General features: G+C 39.7%; 1 protein-coding gene across 2 annotated transcripts in view; it reads right to left on the bottom strand.

Moving 5' to 3' along the window:
* DNAAF11 (dynein axonemal assembly factor 11) overlaps positions 1–22,895 on the bottom strand; it is a 70,685-nt gene that overhangs the window by 12,359 nt on the left and 35,431 nt on the right. Inside the window, exons 8-10 of one of the 2 annotated variants that reach the window (XM_059165602.1) lie at positions 20,222–20,287; positions 16,659–16,728; positions 15,430–15,525 (exon numbers count right to left, since the gene is read on the bottom strand). In XM_059165602.1, the coding sequence (XP_059021585.1) occupies positions 15,430–15,525; positions 16,659–16,728; positions 20,222–20,287 (232 nt within the window). The remainder of the gene's footprint in view (positions 1–15,429; positions 15,526–16,658; positions 16,729–20,221; positions 20,288–22,895) is intronic. The other variant, XM_059165603.1, reaches the window with a different exon arrangement.

Raw genomic sequence — 22,895 nt, 5'->3', positions numbered from 1 at the left:
AGAGGGAGAGAAAGAAAGCCTGAGTAAAGACAAGAAGGTAAATGACCACATAAACTAGTACAGAATACTGGGCAGATAATCGCTGGAAACAATGTGAAGAACCAGGCAGAGGTCAGGTTTCAGGAGACTATTTTAAGGTGCTTAAACTTTGCACAGGAGGTGATGGAAATCTCTGCATTTTTCCCCCCAACTCAGCAAAACAGCAACATTCTTAATGTACTCTTTATTTTCATTAGTCAAAGCGTGTGATGTTAACAAAGTGATTAAGTCTAGGGGAGTGTTAGTTTTTGAAAGAAAGTGTTTCTTTCATCATGAGATAAAAATATACTTTTTAAAATATTACAGTTAAATTTCTCCCTCCCTCAACCCAAACTTTATTTTGAAAGTACTTCTAACATGCAATTTTGTTGGGAACTCTGTGAACATGTGTCTTGGTCATCCAATTATTGTCAAAATACTGCCATATAAATTATTGTCTAACTAATCTGTTCTTCTGGGCTTCTGTTTGCCTGTCTACTCCAGATGTGTGTACATTTCTCTAGCTTCCTGCTGTCCCCCATGAAGGAGGTTTTAGACTCTGCATTCAGGCTCACAGAGCACTTACACATCCTCTTAAAAGGCATCATTTGCACGAAGCACAATGCATCACTCACAATTTGCCCCTGTGTGGAGAATAGGAAGGTTCAAATGGAGATCGGCTGTTAAAAGAATTTAGCGTTGATAATTGACTTTCACACTCTTCAGGAGAGGCTTCTGCGGTATTTTTGTGAGGCTGTGATATGGAATCCAAACTCACCACACAGGTGCTGAGCCTGTTTGCTGTTGTATGCACTTGTCCTGTTTCTGCTCTGCTCTATACAGATCAGGGAGATGGACCTCCAGGGTTCATCACTCAGCTTCCCATGTCACATGGCTTCCAGCTGAGTGCGGCCAAGGGGAAGCACAGAAGGGAAGCTGGCAGACTAAGAAAGAGGCCCCAGGTGCCTCTCCCACAGTCCCTGTCTGTAACAATGACTTGTTCAGCGGAGGTAGAGTCTCCTCTGTGGCTGCCCAAGAGGTCTCCACAGGTCTGGTTTCTTCCAGGTGACACTGGTGCATGGTTTCCGCCAATAGCACCTCCTCCCTTGGTCCTGGGAGTAGAGGTAGCCACCTGATGTTCCATGTTTCTGGGTGGTCTTACTCTCCTTTCTTTGGCATCCTAGATCTTCTGTCACCCATGTAATACATTTCCTGATTTACTCCTATAAAGTACACTGCTGTATAAATCTCCTGTATACTTTTCTAGTACTTAAGTATTTCCTGATTTTTTATTAGACCCTTAACTGATTTACTCCATGTTTCTCACACCTCCAGGTACTTGTTACAACACACATTTCCACAACATCTAATTAGAATCTGCCGATAGTGGCCTGGGAATCTAGTTTTTTAATAACCTCTCTCCAGGTGATTCTTAGGATCAGACAAGTTTTGGAAACAGACTTACTGATCCCACTGCTTTGAGGCTTTTCTGCATGCGATTCATTTACACAAGCCACATTTATAGGGAAAGCCAGCCATTGGTGGGTTTTAAGCACAAGAATAAAATGATCTGATTCATGTTTTAAAAAGGTGACTTTAGCTTTTGTATGAGGAAGAAATCAAAAGATGAAAAGCACCAGAAGCAGGAAAAACAGGGAGAGGCCTGTATGAAGTGGTCCGGCAGGGAGATGACAAGGGCAGGAGCAAGGGTGAGGTGGGGAGACAGAAGGGAGTAACAGAATCCAGGATATGTTTGGGTAGTAGTTCTGACCAGGTGGCTGTGTGACGGCAGGAGGTAAATCGGGGATGACTTCCAATCTTTGACTTGGACAACTGAGTATATGCTGGTGCCATCTTCTAGGACAGGAATGACTATGGCAAGAGCAAGTCTGCAGAAAGAAATTAGGGGCTTATTTGGCCATTTGAAATCAGTCGTGCTGATTTATGCATTCAGTTTGCTTGTCATTTGACAGGTTCACATAAAATGTCTTTGATTCCAAAGCCTATGCAATTTGCTAAGTTTTACATTTTTTACTTTCCTTTTATTTTTCCTTTCCTGTTTTTTATTTCCTTTGAAGTTTAATAACATTTCAGGATAGCATCTTGAATTTCTCAATTTATTTATTGGTTTACCCTGTATTTTATGCTTAATATTGTTTTTAATGACTGGTAGTTAAATGTAATGTCTACAATTTTTTCTTTTGGAAATGAAAATGAGGTTTTCATAGGTTTTCTCTATTATGAGCTTTTAAAGTTATCTTAAGTATATTCAAATAATAAATGGTCTCAAGTTTTTGTTGATCATATTTATCAAAGACAGAATGTGGTCATAAATCTTCTAGTGGAGCTGATTCTGTTTATTTGTCCTTATGTTTATAAGGCCTTGTGCTTTACACCCTTAAATAATATACAGTATGATGAATATAAGGCAACTGGATCTTTATTTTATGCAATATTTTTATTACTATAGAATTTTTATTCCATTTTGTGCTTCTTTGCTTTAAATTCTATCATGTCTGATAATCATTTTGCCATAAATAGTCTATAAATTTTGCTTACATTCACTTACTAAAGCTGTGTTCATTCTTTTCTTTACATATATCTTGGGTCTTTTAGTTTCAGGTGTGTTCTTGTGAACTAGCATAATGGATTTTATATCTGTTACCGTCTTACAAATTTTCTGATTTTATGTTTCCTTCCTCTGTTCCTAACTGTTTTGACTTTTGTTTGCATTTATTTTCTGTAATGCTTTGTAACTTACACATGTTAATTCTACTAATTTTCCATGAAAATATTTATATTAAATTTCAACATGAACACAGTGTACTGTTGGACCTAAATGTGAGACCTTAAAACATAAACATCCTAGAAGACAGCACAGGCAGTAATTTACCTGACACTGGCTATGGCAACATTTTTCTAGATGTCTCCTGAGGCAAGGGAAACCAACAACAGAAGTAAACTATTGAGACTTCATCAAAATAAAAAGCTTTCGCACAGCAAAAGAAACCACCAACAAAACTAAAAGGCAAGCTACTGAATGGAAGAAGGTATCTCCAAATGGCATATGCAGTAAGGGGTTAATACCCCAAATATATAAAGAACTCATACAGCTCAACACCAAAGAAACAAACAATTCAATTTAAAAATGGGCAAAGGACCTGAATAGATACTTCTCCAAAGAAGACATGCAGATGGCCAACAGACACATGAAAAGATGCTCAACATCACTCATCATCAGGGAAATACAAATCAAAACTACAATGAGCTATCACCTCACACCTGTTAGAATGGTTGAAATCAAGAAGACAAAAAAAACAACAAGTGTTGGCCAAGATGTGGAGAAATAGGAACCTTCATGCACTGTTGGTGGGAATGCAAATTAATACAGCTGCCATGGAAAACAGTATAGAGTTTCCTCAAAAAATTAAAAATAGAAATGCCATAGGATCCTATAATTTCACTATTGGGTATTTACCCAGGGAAAATGAAAACACTAACTTGAAGAGATATGTTCACCCCTATGTTCACTATAGTATTATTTACAATAGCCAAGGCATGGGGGCACTTGGGCAGCTCAGTGAGTTAAATGTCTAACTCTTGATCTTGGCTCAGGTCTTGATTTCAGGGTTGTGAGTTCAAGCCTTGTGTTGGGCTACCTGCTGGTCGTGGAGCCTACTTAAAACAAAACAAAAAGTACCCAAAACATGGAAGCAACATAAATGTCCATCAACAGACAAAAGGATAAGAAAAATATGGTATGTATATGTCGTGGAATATTACACAGCCAGAAAAAGGTTAAGATCATGCCATTTGAAACAAAATAAGTGGACCTAGAGGATATTATGCTAAGTGAAATAAGTCAGACTGAGAAAGACAAATACCATACGATTCCACTCATCAATGGAATCTAGAAAAGAACACATGGATAAGCAAACAAAAAGCAGAATCAGACTTATAAATACAGAGAACAAACTTATGGTTGCTGGGGGAAGGTGGGTGAGGGTTTGGGCAAAGGGGGTGAAGGAGAGTGAGAGATATAACCTTCCAGTTATGGAATGGGATAATTCAAGAAAATAAAAGACACAGCACAGGAAATACCATCAGTGATACTGTAGTAGTGATGTAACGGGAGAGATGGGAGCCATACGTGTGGTTAACATAGCATAAACTTGCCAAATCACTAAGTTGTACACCGGAAACTAATGTAACATTATATGTTAACTATACTCAAAAAAAGTTCAAGATATATATTTGGTGGCTGTGGAAATGTTCATATGCTTGTTCTACCCACTCCCAACTTCCCTATTTTCATGTTTTAATCTAAGTTTGAAAAATCATACAGCTTTCTTTTTATATCATCTTCATTGCTTCTTCCAAGGAAAATAAATTTTTGACCCATTTTAAAACCTCATTTAAAACCATGACAACTGTTTCTATAAGATTCTTGAAATACTGGAGAAAGATGACAGCCTCTCAGTAGTAGAGGCCTAATGGGTGAGGGGTAATGAGGATAGCGAGGACTGGGAAATGAGACGGGCTCCTTGGGTCTTCAGTTCAAGCAATATTACAGGAGGTATAACAGACTCAATCCTACTTCTGTAAGAAGATACTCTTGGATACCTAATGCAGTGCAAATATTCCTTTCTCTTTGCATTTCTAAGAACCTATGAGAACACACATATTTTAATGAGGTGCTCATTAAAATATATGGAACGTCTGAATGAATGGATTAATGGGTGAATAGATGGATGGCGACTGCAGAACTAATAAAACTAATAGAAAAGACCCCTAGAGATGACTGTTCCTGTCTCATGTCTACAAATGGGGAAGAGGCAGGAGTTCTATGAGAGCTGAAGCTTCATGCATGCTGGGCCCTGTTGGTGCTGAGTCTAATTGAAGAAAAAGGCATTTGGGGAGCCTTAGGAGATCCCATAGTTATGACACTAGTCTCTGAGCCACAGAATTTCAAATTTAAGCAGAAGGATAGGGAAGCTAGTTAAGAAGAACCTGAGCCTGTTTGAAATGGAGACTCAGGAACTGGGGCGAGGGCAGAGCTGGGTATGAGGAGGTCAGACTCAGCAGGGAGGAGACCGAAAGAGGGTCACAAGAGACCTACTTCCCACCTGATTCACACGGTGCTTTATTCATACTAAGTGCTTAATAAATCTTTGATGAATTCAATAAATATTTTAATTGATTAATAATCCAGTAATTGTCTGAAGTTTTTCATAATTTGGCAGAAATTTTTCAGAGTTCTAGTGCCTTACTTCCACGTGTGGCAACAGATACGCGCTAAGTACTTCCCTCATCTGATACGAATAACTTCAATATAATTTATTTATGGGTGTAGCATGTCTTTTCTCTACCAGCATTGTGCTTAAGTATATGCATGTGATGTCTTCACCCATGCCTCATAAGTAATATCTGAAATGCCTAAGTCCATTAGATTCCAGCCCATGGTGACGTGAACCACTTGTCTGATCTGGAAGGGAGGGGAGTTGAGTCCAGTTACTGAGGGAGAAGTACTCAGCAATGAGGCCCCAGCCCTCAACTTACCCTCTACCACTCCTATATCAACTAAAGAGGAATTGATCACCTGAAAATTTTCCACCTTCTAACATATTCCTGGTGTTTATAATTATTAGTTAACCACAATTCTAGTATTGAACATTTGAAAATGTGAGGTTGTCTCCCAAAAAAGATTAATATAAACTTCAGAATCAATATAATTTTTAATTTTCCTCTAGCACTAGAGGAAGTTAATATATGTCCAAATTCGTTGTTGATATTTTAATAACTTCATTATTTCTCTACTGTGCTCTATTGACTTTACTAAGAGAAGCATGTAATTCTCTGAGTCTAATAAAAAAGATTTCTCGAAAGAAAAGATCTTTTTTCTATTTAAAGAAAGATGATTAATCTACAATATTAAAAAAAAATACTTAAATTACCAGAAGCATATTATTTAAAAACCTTTGAAGAGATGAAATAACTGCATAAGTTAAACATTTTTGAACTATCATAGAGATAGAACTACATTCTTTCTCAAATACTACCTGGTCAAAAATTTAAAAAAAAAGAAATTGTATTTTGGAAAAAATGATCAGAAAAATAAGGAGGATAAGAACACTGGCTTTGATTCCAAAGATACCCAAGTGATCTGAGGAAAATTTTAGAAGGTGCAATTACTGACATTTATATGTAAAATCAATATGACAGTTGCATAAGACAGTTACATGGCTCTGAAATAAAAGTAGAATAAATCTAACTATCAAATGGTTCCTCCAAAATTCTTTTATACTTGTTAATGCAATCTTATCTGACAGCTCCCTATGGATGATCATCTTCACACAACAGCCTAAAATTGAAAATGATATTTTATTAAGTCAGGACAAACATCAAGGATGATAATGATGTTTCAAAAGAAATGAAAATATTCTTTTACAATCTTGCTAGAGATAGTCTCAGTGGGAAATATCCTCCATTGACATGAAAGAGTCATGGTTATTCTTGCCAGCAGTAGTTCAGAGTGCTGGGGATTAATATCACCCCTTTCCTCCCACCCCCATTACAGGGCACAGCCATCAACAAAAGGTTCTCAGGGTTAGTGTAGTGCTATCCTAGATCATTCCCCCTTTAGGCAGAGTTATTTGCAGTATCTCCTAGAGCTTTCCCACTGGGGTAGCTAGCTGGCAGTCCCTTACCACCCAAGTAAACTGCTGTACTGACATCTCTATATTGAGTTCCACTTCTGGGAGATCTCATACCAAAACATTGTTTTATAATCTGTGTCTCATAATTTAATATCTACAATTACTGTGGCAATCATAAGGTTTTCCTCAAGGAGGAAAAACAGCAATCTGGCATAACCAGATTCCAAAAACACTGGTGGTGTTTCTACTGGATCCCATTCAGGTCTCTGTGTGTGCCTTATTTATCTTTGACTGGGTGCTTGATACTTACTAGAAAGATAGATACACACACACACACACACACACACACACACATCCAGGCATGGTACTCATCTGGGACTACCTTCACTTAAGTTCAAGGCTCAGTTCTAGAGCCATTTCAATGACCCAATGATCAACAGACTGCTAGATCTTCTAAGGATTAGCTGGCTTCTTACACACCTTACTCCTAGGTTATAGTCCTTCAGAGTCATAATCTAAGTGGGTATGGTTTACTGGACTCCCTATGAATGGACTTGAACTTTTTTCTTCTCACCCCTGTGTGGCCATTGAAAGACATTTCTTTTGGATCAGTGGATATTAACCATACATTATCATATTGGTATTATACCATTAATATGTTTAAAATAGGTAGTTCATCTTCCTAAATTTTGCTCAGCGTGATTATTGTTCCCAATTACCATGTTGGCAATCAGCAGATGCTGTAGCTCTAGATGTCACTTAAAATCACAAGCTGAGATGAAATTAACATAGGAAATGAGTATACATAGAGAAGAGAAGGGGTTTAGTAACATGGAGGTGACTAGAGATCTCAAAGAGATGTATCCATGGAAGGGTGTGGGGGGGGGGATGAATGCCTAGTTGGAGCAGGTATTAGACATTATGAGGAAAGAATTAAAGCTACAAATACATGTCTGTTACATGGGTCTTGCTGTAAAGCAGATGAGGGCACTAACTAGAGGGAGATGCTTTTCTTTTTTTTTTTTTGCTTTGTTTTGTTTTGTTTTAAAGAAGGAAGATGTATTAGCATGTTTTCTTTTTTTTTTTAATTTAATTTTTCAGTGTTCCAAGATTCATTATTTATGTATCACTCCCAGTGCTCCATGCAATATGAGCCCTTCTTAATACCCACCAACAGGCTTACTCACCCCTCTACCCGCCTTCCTTCCAAAACCCTCAGTTTGTTTCTCAGAGTCCACAGTTTCTCATGGTTCATCTCCCTCTCCCATTTCCCCCAATTCACTTTTCCTTTCTTCGCTTAATGTCCTCCATGTTATTCCTTATGCTCCACAAGTAAGTGAAACCATATGATAATTGACTCTCTCTGCTTGACTTATTTCACTCAGCATTATCTCCTCCCGTCCCATCCGTGTTGATACAAAAGTTGGGTATTCATCCTTTCTGATGGCTGCATTATATTCTATTGTATATATGGACCATATCTTCTTTATCCATTCTTCTGTTGAAGGGCATCTTGCCTCTTTCCACAGTTCGGCAATTGTGGCCATTGCTACTATGAACCTGGGGTACATATGGCCCTTTTTTTCACTGCATCTGTATCTTTGGGGTAAATACCTAGTAGTGCAATTGCAGGGCCATAGGGTAGCTCTATTTCTAAAGGAATTTCCACACTGTTTTCCAAAGTGGCTACACCAATTTGCATTCCTCCCAGTAGTGTAAGATGGTTCCCCTCTCTACACATCCTCTCCAAAACCTGTTGTTTCCTGTCCTGTTAATTTTTGGCATTCTAACTGATATAAGGTGGTATCTCAATGTGGTTTTGATTTAAATCTCCCTGACGGCTAGTGATGATGAACATTTTTTTCATGTGTCTGTTAGCCATTTGTATGTCTTCTTTGGAGAAGTGTCTTTTCATGTCTTCTGCCCATTTTTTGGCATAATTATTATTTTTTTTTGAGTGTTGAGTTTGAGGAGTTCTTTATAGATCTTGGATATCAGCCATTTGTCTGTAGTGTCATTTGCAAATATCTTCTCCCATTCCGTGGGTTGTCTCTTTGTTTTGTTGACTGTTTCCTTTGCTGTGCAGAAGCCTTTTATCTTAAAGAAGTCCCAAAAGTTCATTTTTGCTTTTGTTCCCTTTGCCTTTGGAGACATGTCTTGAAAGAAGTTGCTGTGGCCAATGTCAAAGAGGTTACTGCCTATGTTCTCCTCTAGGATTTTGAAAGATTCCTGCCTCACGTTGAGGTCTTTTATCCATTTCGAGTTTATCTTTGTGTATGGTGTAAGAGAATGGTTGAGTTTCATTCTTATATACATAGCTGTCCAATTTTACCAGCACCATTTATTGAAGAGACTGTCTTTTTTTCACTGTATATTTTCTAACATAAGATGCAGAAAGGGGAAATTCAGTGAACAAGTAGAAAGAAGGGAAAATCATCAAAGAGAAAAAAGAAGGTCTTTCAAGAGCCGGTGGAAATGGGATACCACACATACATGGAGAATGGGGATAGACAGCTCGTTCATGAATCAGTAAGGCTGAGGAGACCAAGGAAGGGAAGATGTGATGGTTGGAGTGTGTGGAAATGATCTTTTCTTGCTCCTGTTTTTTCCATGTTGGAAGTTTGAGAAATGAGCTGAGGATAAGAAATAATGTTCTGAAAAAGTAGAAGAATGGATGGAACAGGAAAATCTAGCAAGATGAGCATAGCACCCTCACTGCAGACCCACTTGAACTAATAATCAGAGAATAGAAGTTAGTTTATATTGGGTATATCATAAGTACATTTGGGTAGAGAGAAAGTATTGAGAAATATGTGTCCAACTAATAAGGAGAAGGGAGTTTGAGGCTGTCTTTTAGGATTGTGGTCTGTAATATTGACCTTAATATGTGACCTTCACCTCCAGGGCTCAATACACCAGAATCAAGGAAGATGTTCACCAACTGAAGCTGTAAATATAATTTGCTGTTCAGTTCAGATAGAAACTTCCTTAATCTCAGTTAATTATTCTGAAAAAAACCCCCAAAGGAAATCATGAAGCGTATTCTTGGAGTGCTCCTGTAACTTGTCAATTGAGAGTCTAGATGGGAGTTTAATTTAATGACTTGAAGCAAGCTTCTCAGTGAATACAAAATTTCAGTTAAATCTTATTAAGCTGGACTGTAATGAGATCATATGCCAAATATTCCCAGGCTGATTGTGGTGGTAAGATTGTTTATGTATGTATAACTTAGTCTGACCACACATTTAAGAAGACATATTGAAAACCAAGCATACATCCATAGAAAATGTGATGGGGAATAATTTCACTCAAAATAGGAAGAGAACAAAATGTATGGTACCTAAAAATAAACCTCAGAAAATCTGTAGCAGTTCTGGAGAGAAAACTACCAAAAACAAAAACACAAACACAAACTTCTGAGGGACAAAAAGAAAGAATAATAAGTGGAAAAACATACATTATTGGAAAAATATAGTTTTGATTATGTAAATACATGAATTCATTCCCATAAAAATCTACAAATTCAATGAAATCTCAATAATAAAAATGTTGACTAAAAGAGAGAGGAATACTATTAATTAATGCAACATCAGTCACCAATAACAATGAATAACATGAATTAACAGTGAACAGGAATGTATGTTCCAAGCTCTTCTAACATATGTAAAGATTATATGTTGATTTAGATAATCCTCAAAATAACCTTTTATGGTATGAATTATTACTAATATCATTTCATGGACAGGGTGTCTGAGGCACAGAAGGATTAATAATAATAATTAATACAACTCTTGAATAGAAGTACCAGGGTTTAACCTGGGTTCTCTGGCTCCGGAGCCCCTTCCCTTAATCACCCACCCTGCTTCTAAATTTCAATGACAACAAAAATCCCAACAGCATTTTTGGAAGCAGAATTAGATAAAATTTTTATTTTTTTAAGATTTTATTTATTTATTTTAGAAAGAGAAAGCAAGCATGTGCGATCAGGGGAGGAACAGAGGGAGAGGGAGAGAGACTCTCTAGCAGACTCCCTGCTGAGTGCAGGACCTGATTCCATGACCCTGAGATCATGACCGAAGCTGAAATCGAAAGCTGGATGCTCAACCAACCGAGCCGCCCAAGCACCTTGAAATTATTTTAAAGTTAACCTGGAATAATATGCATGGAAAAGTAATGAGGAAATGGCTGGGGGAGAGAATAATCAGGGAGAAGATTCATGTTCCAAATGCTAAAATGGATTTTAAAGATGCTTTCAAGGTATTCACTCATTAAACAAAAACTTACTGAACTCCTTCTCTTTGCCAGGTTCTGCTCTAGGTGCCAGTGGTGGAGTACTGACAAGAACAGGCAAAACTCCTGTACTCATGAAATTTAGATTCTTGTTGTGGGAAACAGACAAAGTAATAGAAAAATATATAGTCTGTTACAGGTCGTGATACATTCTATGAAGAAAAATCCAGTAGCACCAGGGATAGAGAATGCTGGGGTAGAGGAGGAGATGCTTTCTAAATATGGGAGTCAGAAAAGACTCCATTGCTAAGATGACATTTGAACAGAAACATGGAAAAGTTGAGAAAGCAAACCATGAGGGTATCTGGGGAAATGGCATTCCAACAGAGGGGACAACAAGTACAAAGGTCCTGGGGTAGAAGGAGGCTTGCCATATTTGTAAAATAGTGAGGAAGCCAAGGTGGCTGGAATGACCAGAAGGTGAAGTGGAAGAAGATGATGTCAGAAGGATAATGGCAGGGGGAGGTTATCAGGACATTTTGCCTTTACCTCTGAATGAAATGGGAAATGTTACTTGGTCTGACTTACATAGATTATAAAATGATCATTCTGGCTGTTGTTGGAAAAGGAATTACTAACTCTTCTCCAAAAACGAGTGAGTTCCTGGTTGACAGATGACACCCAGCGGCCATGTTTCTTGACTGGATACATCTAATGTGATAAGAGGCCACACACTCTAGAATTGAGATTCTCTCCACCACTCACACCCCAGAGCTAAGACTAGTGAATAAAACAGTGTTTATTTAGTTTAGTGAATAAAAAGAAATGCCACCAGACGGTGGAACAGGACTGAGAAAAAACCTGATGAAACAGAATGTTCCCTACTCCACTGTTACCTGGGAAGTTGATCTTCTATTTACTGCCTGATGCTACCTTTCTGAGAGAGCCAGAGTATGTTTTCATCCACTATCCCACTCATCAGTGCTGGCTGAGACATCAACCCTTGAAGTCATGGTGGAGGAGGTAGAGTTGGGGATGGCATTCTGGGAGAAACAGTACCCACAAGTTAGAGCATGAGATGATGGGTGGAGCCAGAGGAATGCTAGCAGCGTGCTAGGGATTGTGATATTTGTGTATTAATTACAGCAATCCACAGGATATGGACTCAGTGGCAGATGTTGGGAAGCATCTGGTGTTGTAGACAGCATGAGGGGAAAGCCTCTTGGAAATGTGGAGCTGAGCTGAGAAAACCCTCTGGCATGTCAGTAGCAAAAATGTCACCATGACCCTTGTGGTAGGGGGCAGATTTGGTGAAACTTGCCTAAAAACACTGGGTCTGCATGGATCCAGCCTCATTTAGGAGTAAGAAAGGAGAAAAAAACAGATCAGTTTGACATCTATGACAAAATGCTGAAGGAGGCGTGTAATAAGAAATAGCCTAGCACTTTGTAGATTCAATTCTAAATGTTATGTCCTTGGAAAATGTATACAAAGCTCATTCTTGAACTTCCAAATAAACACACTAGAATCATCACAGCATAGACACAATCAAAAAGGTCAGCTCTTTGCAGTATTCTTTACAAACATTATCACAAAATGGGACAACTAAATATCAAATCTGATCTTTTCATTTATTTAGAATATCTGAATATTAAAAACTACTGAAGGGTCACAGTAGAGATTTCTGGAAGTATTGGGTTATTAGTATGTTAAGTATTAGCAATGCTATTTTATGAACAAATCAAAACTTTACTGAAGTGTTTACCTGATTTTTACAAAATGCTTTAAAATTCCAAGATGCTGCCTCAATAATTTTATAATGTAGGCCAGACTCCACAATTCTACAGTAAGTGAGAAGCCTGGACATATAAATAGCTGAGTGGTTTGAACTTCAGTACTTCAAAAGTTTCTGTCTTTAGGAGATGTTAATTTTCAGTAACACATACTTTTAATAATAAGCATAAATAAAACTAGAGTTCTGGCTTTTTAACTTTCGATGATTTTTAAGAAAAAGTTTTTGTTCTTTGAACTTTATAGTCCTTGCAAATATCTAATTCATGAATGGAAACCAACTAATTTGGGACAAGAAATTATTCTCCAAAGGTTGTTTTCACTATCTTTGAGTTTCAGGTGTGTAATTTAGTGATTCAATAGTTAAAATCCCAGAGTAGAACATAGGCGGTAACCTCTGACATTGGCCATAGCAACTTCTTATTAGACACATCTCCTGGAGGCAAGGGAAACAACAGCAAAAATAAACTATTGGGACTTCATCAAAATAAAAAGCTTCTGCACTACAAATGAAACCATCAACAAAACTCAAAGGCAACCTACAGAATGGGAGAAGATATTTGCAAATGACATATCTGATAAAGGGTTAGTATCCAATATGTATGTACATATACATATAAATAAAACTTGTAAAACTCAACATGCCTAAAACAAACACTCCAATTAAAAAATGGGCGGAAGACAAGAATAGGCATTTCTCCAAAGAGGACATCCAGATGGCCAATAGACACATGAAAAGATGCTCAACATCACTTACCTTCAGGGAAATGCAAATCAAAACTACAATGAGATATCACCTCACACCTGACAGGATGATTAAAGTCAACAGCAAGGAAACAACAGGTGTTGGTGAGGATGTGGAGAAACCCAAGAGGGTTCCCCTATCTACCTTTTAAAAGTGATAATGATGGGATGCCCGGGTGGCTCAGTGGTTAAGCACCTGCCTTCAGCTCAGATCATAAACCCGGGGTCCTGGGATCGAGTTCCACAACAGGTTCCCTGCTCAGCAGGGAACCTGCTTCTCCCTCTGCCTGCTGCTCCCCCAGCTTGTGCTCTCTCACTCTCTGACAAACAAGTAAAATCTTAAAAATAAATGTGATAATGATAGCAATATATAAAGGAATGACAAAAGGAAATAATTTAATAAATAATAATTTAAATGAAATGACAGAGATAACATCAATGTTACTTTAGCATCATAGTCTAAAACCTTAAAAATATGTACCTCTAAGGGGAAATGTTATTCATAGTTTATTACTGAGAAAAAAAAATAGAACCATTCTGAGTTCTTCTATGTAAATGATCTCATTTTCAACCACACACTTCCAGAATTTTTTCTTTAATGAGCTATTTTCTATACTTTTTACGTGTATTTAACATGACAAATTTAGAAAGATAAAAAAACAAAAAGGATAATGGAAATAGAAGGCTGTTTGTATTTAAAAGATTCATGAGCAGGGACAGAGGAGGCTTTCTCATCAATCGTCTGGCACCCCCGCAGAAGGCGCATAAATCATAGATCTTGATTTTCTTTTAGGAAATAACAGTTATCATTTAATCTTTGGTGTTTTAGTTAGAATAGAGGTTTCAAAAAAACAAGAGAGACTGCTGATCATAGTGTCATAGAAATGTGTCTATCAAAGCACTGGGGTAATTAAGTTATCTCTTCTACTCCCCTATAGGCTATTCTAATTAGCATGCAACCACTTCCTTAATTTACTGTGTCACCAAGGACAATGTGATTCTGACCATTGTGTTTATTATTTTACTGCCTGACAGCAAATTGTATTTGCTGTTTTATTGACTTGGGACTAAAAATGCATTATTGATTACCCATAATCAATCTGTTACAAATCTGGCTCTGGGAAAAGGAAGAATTAATAAATCATTATAGAAACTTATTGGTTAATCAAGTTTATTCTCAGCGGCAGACACCCCTGCCCCTGTTCTCCTGCAAGGGCAGAGCCTCATTTGACTGCTTCTCTACTCTTCCCCTTTGAAACCTGAGTACTGGGGCAAAGCTGACCCCACCCCAGGTCATGGAATGAGACATCAGTAACCAAATATACAATAATAGAAACCAAACAAAGTACTACCATCCCTTTGGCCAAATATTGGTTTCATTGCCTAAGGTTAAGCTAATCAAGACTTAATTGGATGTGTCAGCTAAATTGGCTAATTAGTCCAGAGGAACTTCCATTCCATAGTGATGGGAAAGCTTCTCTCTCTCTTTCCCTGACTCTCTGATTGTCTGTCTTCGTGCAAGGTAAAGCGAGTAAGCATGCCACCCCAGTGGCTACTCACGCTCTTCTCAGGAAGGAAGCCAGCTAACATATTGGAAAGGCCCTGACCCTCCCCTGCCTTTTCATGTCTGTTACAAGAGATGAAACACTTCTTTATGGTTAAAAGTACCAATCCCTGTGTAATAGGTGTGCTGGTGGTGTGTGCCCCACTTGGAAGGACACTGGGACTTATACACCCCAACTCCCCACAACACTCTGGCTCCAGAGGCAAGAACCACTGGTGGAGTGATGGCAGGATGAGCCCCCGAAGGTCCCACCTGCATCCGAATCTCAGCTCTCTGTTCACACAAGTTCTGGTTCTCCTGCCTATGTGGAGGTGAGTAGATTTTCTGGTTGTTTCAACCAAAAGAAGTCTTATTAGCCCTGACAGGTCACGTTCCTTCAGGAACCAATATATCCAGACATGAATTGATCCACGTGACCTTGCCTACCTTGGGCATGCAGATCACCAAGTGCCCTGTCGTCTGAGATCGTCTGGCGGTGCTGCTGTCAGGCTTGACTTCTGCAGGGAGGACAAGCTGGAATGGCTGAAAATAAACAGGAAGTGTCCCGGAGAGGGAGGGCATATTACACAAGAGGGTTACTTCGAAAGGTATTTTCAGTACCAGTTCAAGATTCTCCATTCCATTTTTTAAAAAGATTTTTATTTATTTATTTATTTGACAGACAGAGATCACAAGCAGGCAGAGAGGCAGACAGAGAGAGAGGAGGAAGCAGGCTCCCCGCTGAGCAGAGAGCCCGATGTGGGGCTCAATCCCAGGACGCCGGGATCATGACCTGAGCCGAAGGCAGAGGCTTTAACCCACTGAGCCACCCAGGGGCCCCTCTCCATTCCATTTTTTAAAAAACACATTTAGACTTAGTAGAAAAAAAACATGTCTGGGTGATGCTTGATATGCATGAACTATTTAACCTATTTTAATAAATGGTCCAAAGAACAGTCATCAATCACAGTGAAACAGTCACTGGTCCATTTATGTTAACATAGCTAATAATAAAGAACTTACAGATAAAACTTCTTGTCATAAACCATCAACATATTTCTACTTTAAAGCCTTCATATGACTCCTATGAATGCTCATAACCAGCAAAAAATACTATTTCGGGGCATTGGGGTGGCTCAGTCAGTTAAGCGTCCTAGTCTTGATTTTGGCTCGGGTCATGATCTCAGGGTCGTGAGATTGAGCCCCATATTGGGTTCCAGGCTGGGTGTGGAGCCTGCTTAAGATTCTCTCTCTCTCTCTTGCTCTGCACCTCCACTCTGCTGGTTTTCTCTCTCTTAAAAAAAAAAAATACTATTTAAAAAATAATAAAATTACAGTTGCATAAATGAAATCACTCACAATTTAAATTGGGCATATGATTTGAATCTAAGTTCAAACACAGGCTATCACACATATAACCACCTTATCAGCTCTGAAAGGAGTACTAAACACAATAGATACAAATTAAAAATGTTAATTTTATGGAGCTACACAGTGGTTAGTCAACAACTAATCTTGCTGTATACCATTCCACCGTGTAAAATCATGTGTGAAAAACAGCTCTCTGACTGGGCCTCTTTTCTTCTCTTTTCATATTATGTTAACAATTTTCAAGGCAACCTAGCTTACTTTGAGGCTTGGCTTTTGAAACTAACAGTCCACCGCATTACGCTCACCTTTCCTTTGACCATGACCCGAACATAAGTTGGCTGTACGTCAACATCAATTAAAGATGTGTCCATGTACCTGCAACACGAAATATACCAAATCTTACCATTTTCAAAAACATTAAGTTAAAAGAAGTGCAAATAAAAACTACCATTTCCGGGATCATTTTAAATAAAATAAGCTTCCAATTACCCTGCTCAACAGGTCTTAAGTCTTACATTAATCCCTAAACCAAAGGAAATTCAATATATCAGCAATTTCATTTTTAGACCCACAAGTACTCTTGGCATTGATTGCCCCTAACCTAAAAATATCTGCGGCCCGAAACACCAGAGGTTTGCAAAAAACAGCTTGCCATGTTCTTTCATGAATATTTTATTTTAAGCCCCTACGCCTGACATGAATAGCCAGGAACGCTGAATCCACGACGCTTGGGGCTTGCAACCAGCCGCTCCTGCTTCCTGAGCTGTTCTCCCTCCCCTGCAGCTGTTCTGCCTGGAAGACTAGCTCTGCTTCTCCCTGTGAAGCCCCCTCCTGCTGAACAAGCACAGCCTTCCATCTATGGCTGTGGTCCCAGGATCGGGGTGACAGTTCTCCTCGACTTGAGGAACGAGTGAAAGAGTCAGGCTTCATCTCGCTTGTTTAGACAAATAATCAGACATTGTAGAGTTATACATTTAACAATACTGATCACAAACATAAGCAAACGCAGGGATGATTCAAAACTCGCACACGTTAAGGCAGGTAGAATGAGACCAGGGCTACAGGCACAGGCTTCAGTCCCACGGACTGTGAGGAAGGGTCTGCACCCCCTCCTGCTCCTTGGACCACATTCCTCAACTGCTCTAAGCCCAGGTTCTTCATCTGGAAAAGAGGATGCAAAGTGCCTGTCCTCTAAGATTGCTGTGAAGACACAGGCTGAGTGCTTAGTGCAGAGTTGGGGTGAACATAGTATGGTTCTATTTTATTTTTTTTTTTTTTGGTTCTATTTTATTTTTTTTAATAACAATTCCTGTAAGAGTAAAATGCATAGGCAAGGTTTCTTAAAACCTCATGTTGAGAATCTACTCTGTTAATGGATCACATTCTCTTGCCCACACACAGAGCTGCCTAAAGTGTTCATCTGCCCCTACATCCAAGGTCTTGGCCTGTGCTGGTTTCCTCCACCTGAAATAATCTTCTGCTGGTTCTCGGAGACCACTGCTTTTCACCTTCAAATGTTAGCTCATGTCACCAGTTTCAGTGACCATCCCCAACACTGCTGACCACCAGACTGCTCACTCACACTGTTGGTCTCCACTCCTGAACGCTGGCCCTTCCTGTACAGGATGCTTCTCTCTTTGAAATTACTTATTAGATGTTTGCCTGTTTATTGTCTGTCTCCCCACAGGGCCATAAGCTCTAGGACAGCAGAGACTGTGTTCAGAACATGCCTGTTTACAGTCTCCCCATGCCTGGTACATAGTAGGTATTCTAAGATATTTTCCGGATAAAGACAAGAAATGTATATGAATGAATGAATGAACTTAACTTTCATACATCCATGTGCCAATGAAGCTAACAAGGAATTTTAGTGTCATTAGTTCAGACAGAATCATGGGAAGGGAAGGATTTTACTACCTAGACAGGAGAAATTTCACCACTCCTTGAAAAAGTACACAATGGGGGATGGGGAGAGTTTTCATGTGAGGACTGAACAAGAGAGCTCCAAAGAGAAAGGGGTATACATTCATTAAGCTCTGGAAATACAGCCTAAACACAGAAAGGACTTAGAAAGATGAAACAGAATGTTTAATGAAACACAACAGAGAAGGAGTTTGGGTTGCTGCAGGGACAGAAGACGAGGGATCAGCTGGAGAAGAGCCACAAGCCTTTTAAAGGCAGGTGGGCTGGCAGCACCCGGGGCAGAAGACTTAACAGAAGGTGGAACAGGGTGTCTCAGCACGAGGAGGAAGGAACACACTAAGAACTAGTCCTTCCTCACAAGAGCCAGAGTGGAAACAACCAAATGTCATGTACTGGTGAATGGATGCACAGAAATGTGGTCCAGCAACACAATGGAACATTACTTGGCCACAAACTGGAAGGAAGTTCTGGCATACTACAACACAGACAGACCCCAAACACTTGACACAGAGGCAGAAGTGATTCCACTTATATGAAGTACCGGGAATTGGCAAATCTACAGAGACAGAAGGCAGACTCATGGTTTCCAGGGGGAAGGGAAATGGGTGTGGGTTTCCTTTTTGTGGTGATGAAAATGTCCTGGGGCTCAATGTTGGCAACGCAGCACAGCCTGGTGAAGTCACTATGTGCCACCAAATCTTGTCCACTTGAAATGGCTGACCTGGTGAATTTTAAGTGACCTGTATTTTACTACAATTAAAAAAACAAAGAGTTGGCCCTTGGCCTATTGAGTACACTTTCTCGCTCCTCTGATTACTGTATTTACTCTTACAAGATTCACCCTCTGGAAATTTACTCCCTTCTAGATAATTTCAGGATAACAATCCCTCTGTTCTTCATAAAATGTCCACTGGGTTTACTGGGAGATTGGATAAGATAGAGCACACAAAGAAGGGCTTCAAAAGAGAAGGGACTTTATCATTCATGCTTGTAAATGTCCTCTGGCTCCCATGACAGGCATTCATTCATTCATCACTCAAGCATTCATTCATTCCTGAGCTCTCAGCACTCCAGGTGTGAGGCATTGGTGTTGGCACTGGAGAGACAAGGAGGGAGGAACAAAACAAAGTTCCCGCCTTGCCCACACATTTTTTAAAAATACAAGGAAATATCTTTTTGGTCAGGTAGAAATCAAAAAGCAGGAGAGGTGGAAGGAAGTGCTGGGGCAGGGATAGGCGCGGTCTTAGATCCGATGGTGAGCAGAGGCCCACAGGAAATGGGGCAGCAAGCCTTGTGGATGCCTAGTGTGAAGGCACACGGGCAGAAGGATGCATGGGAGCAAAATCCTGAGGCACTGGTGGGTCCCAAAGAGCTGGAGAATTAGAAAGACTCCATAAGTGGTCACTGAAGTCAGAAGCATGAAGGGCAGTGAGCCAAAATCTAAAATCCTCAAGGAATGAGGCAGGATAGGACACAGCCGGGGAAAAAGTTGTCTGCTAGAGATAAAGAAGCTGCAGGCTGTACCCGTAGGTCTCTAAGGTGGGACTGGAAGGTGGGGGGCACCACCTGATGCTCACTATTATATCAAAGTGTTTTGGAAAAAAGAAAGAGAACATAAAAGTACAGTGGCAGTACTGAGAGCCGAGGGGGTCTGCGGTATCAGCATTAGGAAGCAGCAAAGCTCTGAGAATTATTTAAACTCTGCCTTGGAAGAAGAGATCACAGAGTTTTTAGCCCTGGGATTGTGGGTTTATTTACTTCTGCTTTTCTTTTTCATTTTTATACTTTTTAAAATTATGGTATGTTCTTGGTCTTAAAAAAAGAAGGACGTCTTCATTTGGCAAACAAAACTCCATTTCAAAATACTTCAGAACTCAAGAGATGGCACTGAGTATGAAAACAGGAAGAAATGACATTAAATAAATCCATAATAAAATGTCCTTACCTATAGACAGCAAGGTCCAAGATGATCTGGTTATGTTTTTCATCATCTTTCAAGGAGAAGTCAAGTCTAAGGAGCAATCCGTTTGAGGGGAAGAAAGATGATGTCTTTAGCAATATTGTATAGATAACCCACTCCATTATCAAAAGTAAACTTGGTAATAATTATATAATAATCTCCAATGACAAAGTTATTTTGGTAGGTGAACAATAAAATGTCTACGTTATTTTAAAAATTCAACGGAAACCTATAATATATTCACAAATTATTTGTTTACATTGTTAATGTGTGAGAATCCTAAGGTAAATAACAAAAAAATTAGCATTGGTGCAGACACAGAGACATCTGGTGGTTAAAGCTTTCTTTTCTATTTCATTCAAGTTTGTTAGAAGCAAGCTAAAACACTAATTATTTATGGGGAAGTAAATGTTGTATTTGCCTCCCTGTATCCAGCATTCTATCCCTTTGGTTTGTTTCTTTATTTGATTTGTTTGTTTTCTTTTTCCTTTTAGGTTTTATTTATTTTAAAGAGAGAGAGAGAGACAGCATGAGCAAGTGAGCATGAGCAGGGCGAGGAGCAGAGGGAGAGGGAAAGTAGACTCCACCGTGATTCCAGAGCCCCAGTGCAGGGCTCAATCCCAGGACCTGAGATCATGACCTCAGTGGAAATCAAGTCAGACGCTTAACTGACTGAGTCACCCAGGCACCCCATCCCTTCTGTTTTAAATAGTCCTGTCTTCCTTCTTTCTCCGTGCAATCTTTCTTTTTTTCCTTTCATTGCTGACTTTTGCGTCACCCTGGAAAATGCTACGACACTGCCCATGATCTATCACCTCCATACAGATGATGAAACAAAGGTTCAGAAAGGTTGACCCAGCTGGAAAAGAGGCCATATGAGCCTGGAGAGGCAGGATTTCAAAGTCCTACCTCTGGGGTGGCTCAGCTAGTTAAGTGTCTCAGGTTCTGATCCCAGGGTCCTGGGATCAAACTCCTCATCAAACTCCTTGCTCCAGCAGGGAGCCTGTTTCTCCTTCTCTCTCCCCTTCTGCCTGCTGCTCTACCTATTTGTGCTCCATCAAATAAATAAATAAAGTCTTTAAAAAAAAAAAAAAAACAAGTCTTATAATTTTCAACTTCCTAGATATAACTTCCATAGTGACAACATACCATTCAGAATTATTTGGTTGATTTATTTTGAGCACTTCGCTGGTCATATTATTCCATAAAATACATAATCCAACAATATTAAAGAATGTAAGCTAAATTGTTTGGAACGATGTGGCCGTCAGCAGAATGTCTGTGTGTGGCCGTCCCTCTCGGTGCTTTCAACAACCCAGCCTTGCAGGACTCCTTCAGTTGCTCAAATGACCCACGCATTTGTGATCTCATCTCCGGAGCTTTCTTATGTGTTGGCCCCTCTGCCTTGATTGCTTATTCCCCAATTGTCCAGCCAGCCAACTTGAACTCTCCCTTCATATATCACTGGAAAGGCAATTTCAGAGAGTTTTTCTATGGCAGAGATCGCTATTCATTCCCCACGGTCCACTTCCCCTTTATCCATAGTAATAGAACCCGTGATCTTAATGAGGAACATGCTATGCAGAATAAAGACAACACTCTCCAGCCTCCCCTGCAGCTGGATATGGCCATGTGATTTAGCTCCACGAAGGAGAGCACTGTATGGTTCTCTCTAGGAATTTCTGTAAAGAGAGGGAGTGTGTGCTCTTTCCTCCTTCTCTTCGTCTTCACCCAGCTGAACAAAGAGATTATAGGAGACCAAGAGAAGAGCCACAGAGACTACTTGGCAACCTGTTGTAACTGCAAGAGGCAGATGACAGGTTCTCAGATGGTAAGATGGAGTTAGTGAGAAGCAGTTGGATTCACGTAATATTGAAGGAAGAGATAGTAGAGTCACTGATAAAATGCCAGAGAGAAGAATCAAGGATGGATCCAAGGTTTTTGGTCTTGTTAAATGGGGGGGATGCTTGCTACTGAGTTGGAGAACACTGGGGGACAAGCATGTTATGAGGGAAAGTTGTAGTGGGCATGGGAATTAGGACTTCTGTTTCTGTCATGGTAAAGTTATAATACCTACTTTACATTCACATGGCGAGGACAAATAGCTAATTCAACGTCCAAATCTTGAGTTCAGGGAAGAGACTGGTCTGGTTATAATGTAAAGATAGTGTTTAAAGCCATGGAATTTGGTGAGAGCCCCACAGCATCAATGTGAAATAAGAAGGCAGCTGAGGAGTTGGCCTGGGAGCACTTAAGTACATCACAAAGAGAGTCCAGCAAAGCCTGTGAAGATGAGCAAGGAGGAAGGTCAAGGAATCAGAAGCAAAGGGAAGAAACTTCTAGAAGAAGGAAGGTAATGATGGAGATGCCTGTGTGGCTCAAGTCATGATCTCAGGGTCCTGGGATGGAGCCCAGGCTCTGTGCTCAGTGGGGAGTCTGTTTGAGGATTCTCTTTTCCCCTCTTCCTCTGCCCCTCCTACCTCTCAAATAAATAAATAAACCTCTTTTTAAAAGATTCTATTTATTTATTTGATAGAGAGAGGGACGGCAAGAGAGGGAACACAAGCAGTGAGGTGGGAGAGGGAGAAGCAGGCTTCCTGCTGCGCAGGGAGCCTGATGTGGGATCGATCCTAGGACCCTGAGATCATGACCTGAGCCA

Source organism: Mustela lutreola, chromosome 3 (assembly GCF_030435805.1).
Source record: "Mustela lutreola isolate mMusLut2 chromosome 3, mMusLut2.pri, whole genome shotgun sequence".
NCBI classification, from domain to species: Eukaryota; Metazoa; Chordata; class Mammalia; order Carnivora; family Mustelidae; genus Mustela; species Mustela lutreola.
Note: the sequence above shows the minus strand (reverse complement) of the source record. Positions and strands in the feature narration are given on the sequence as shown.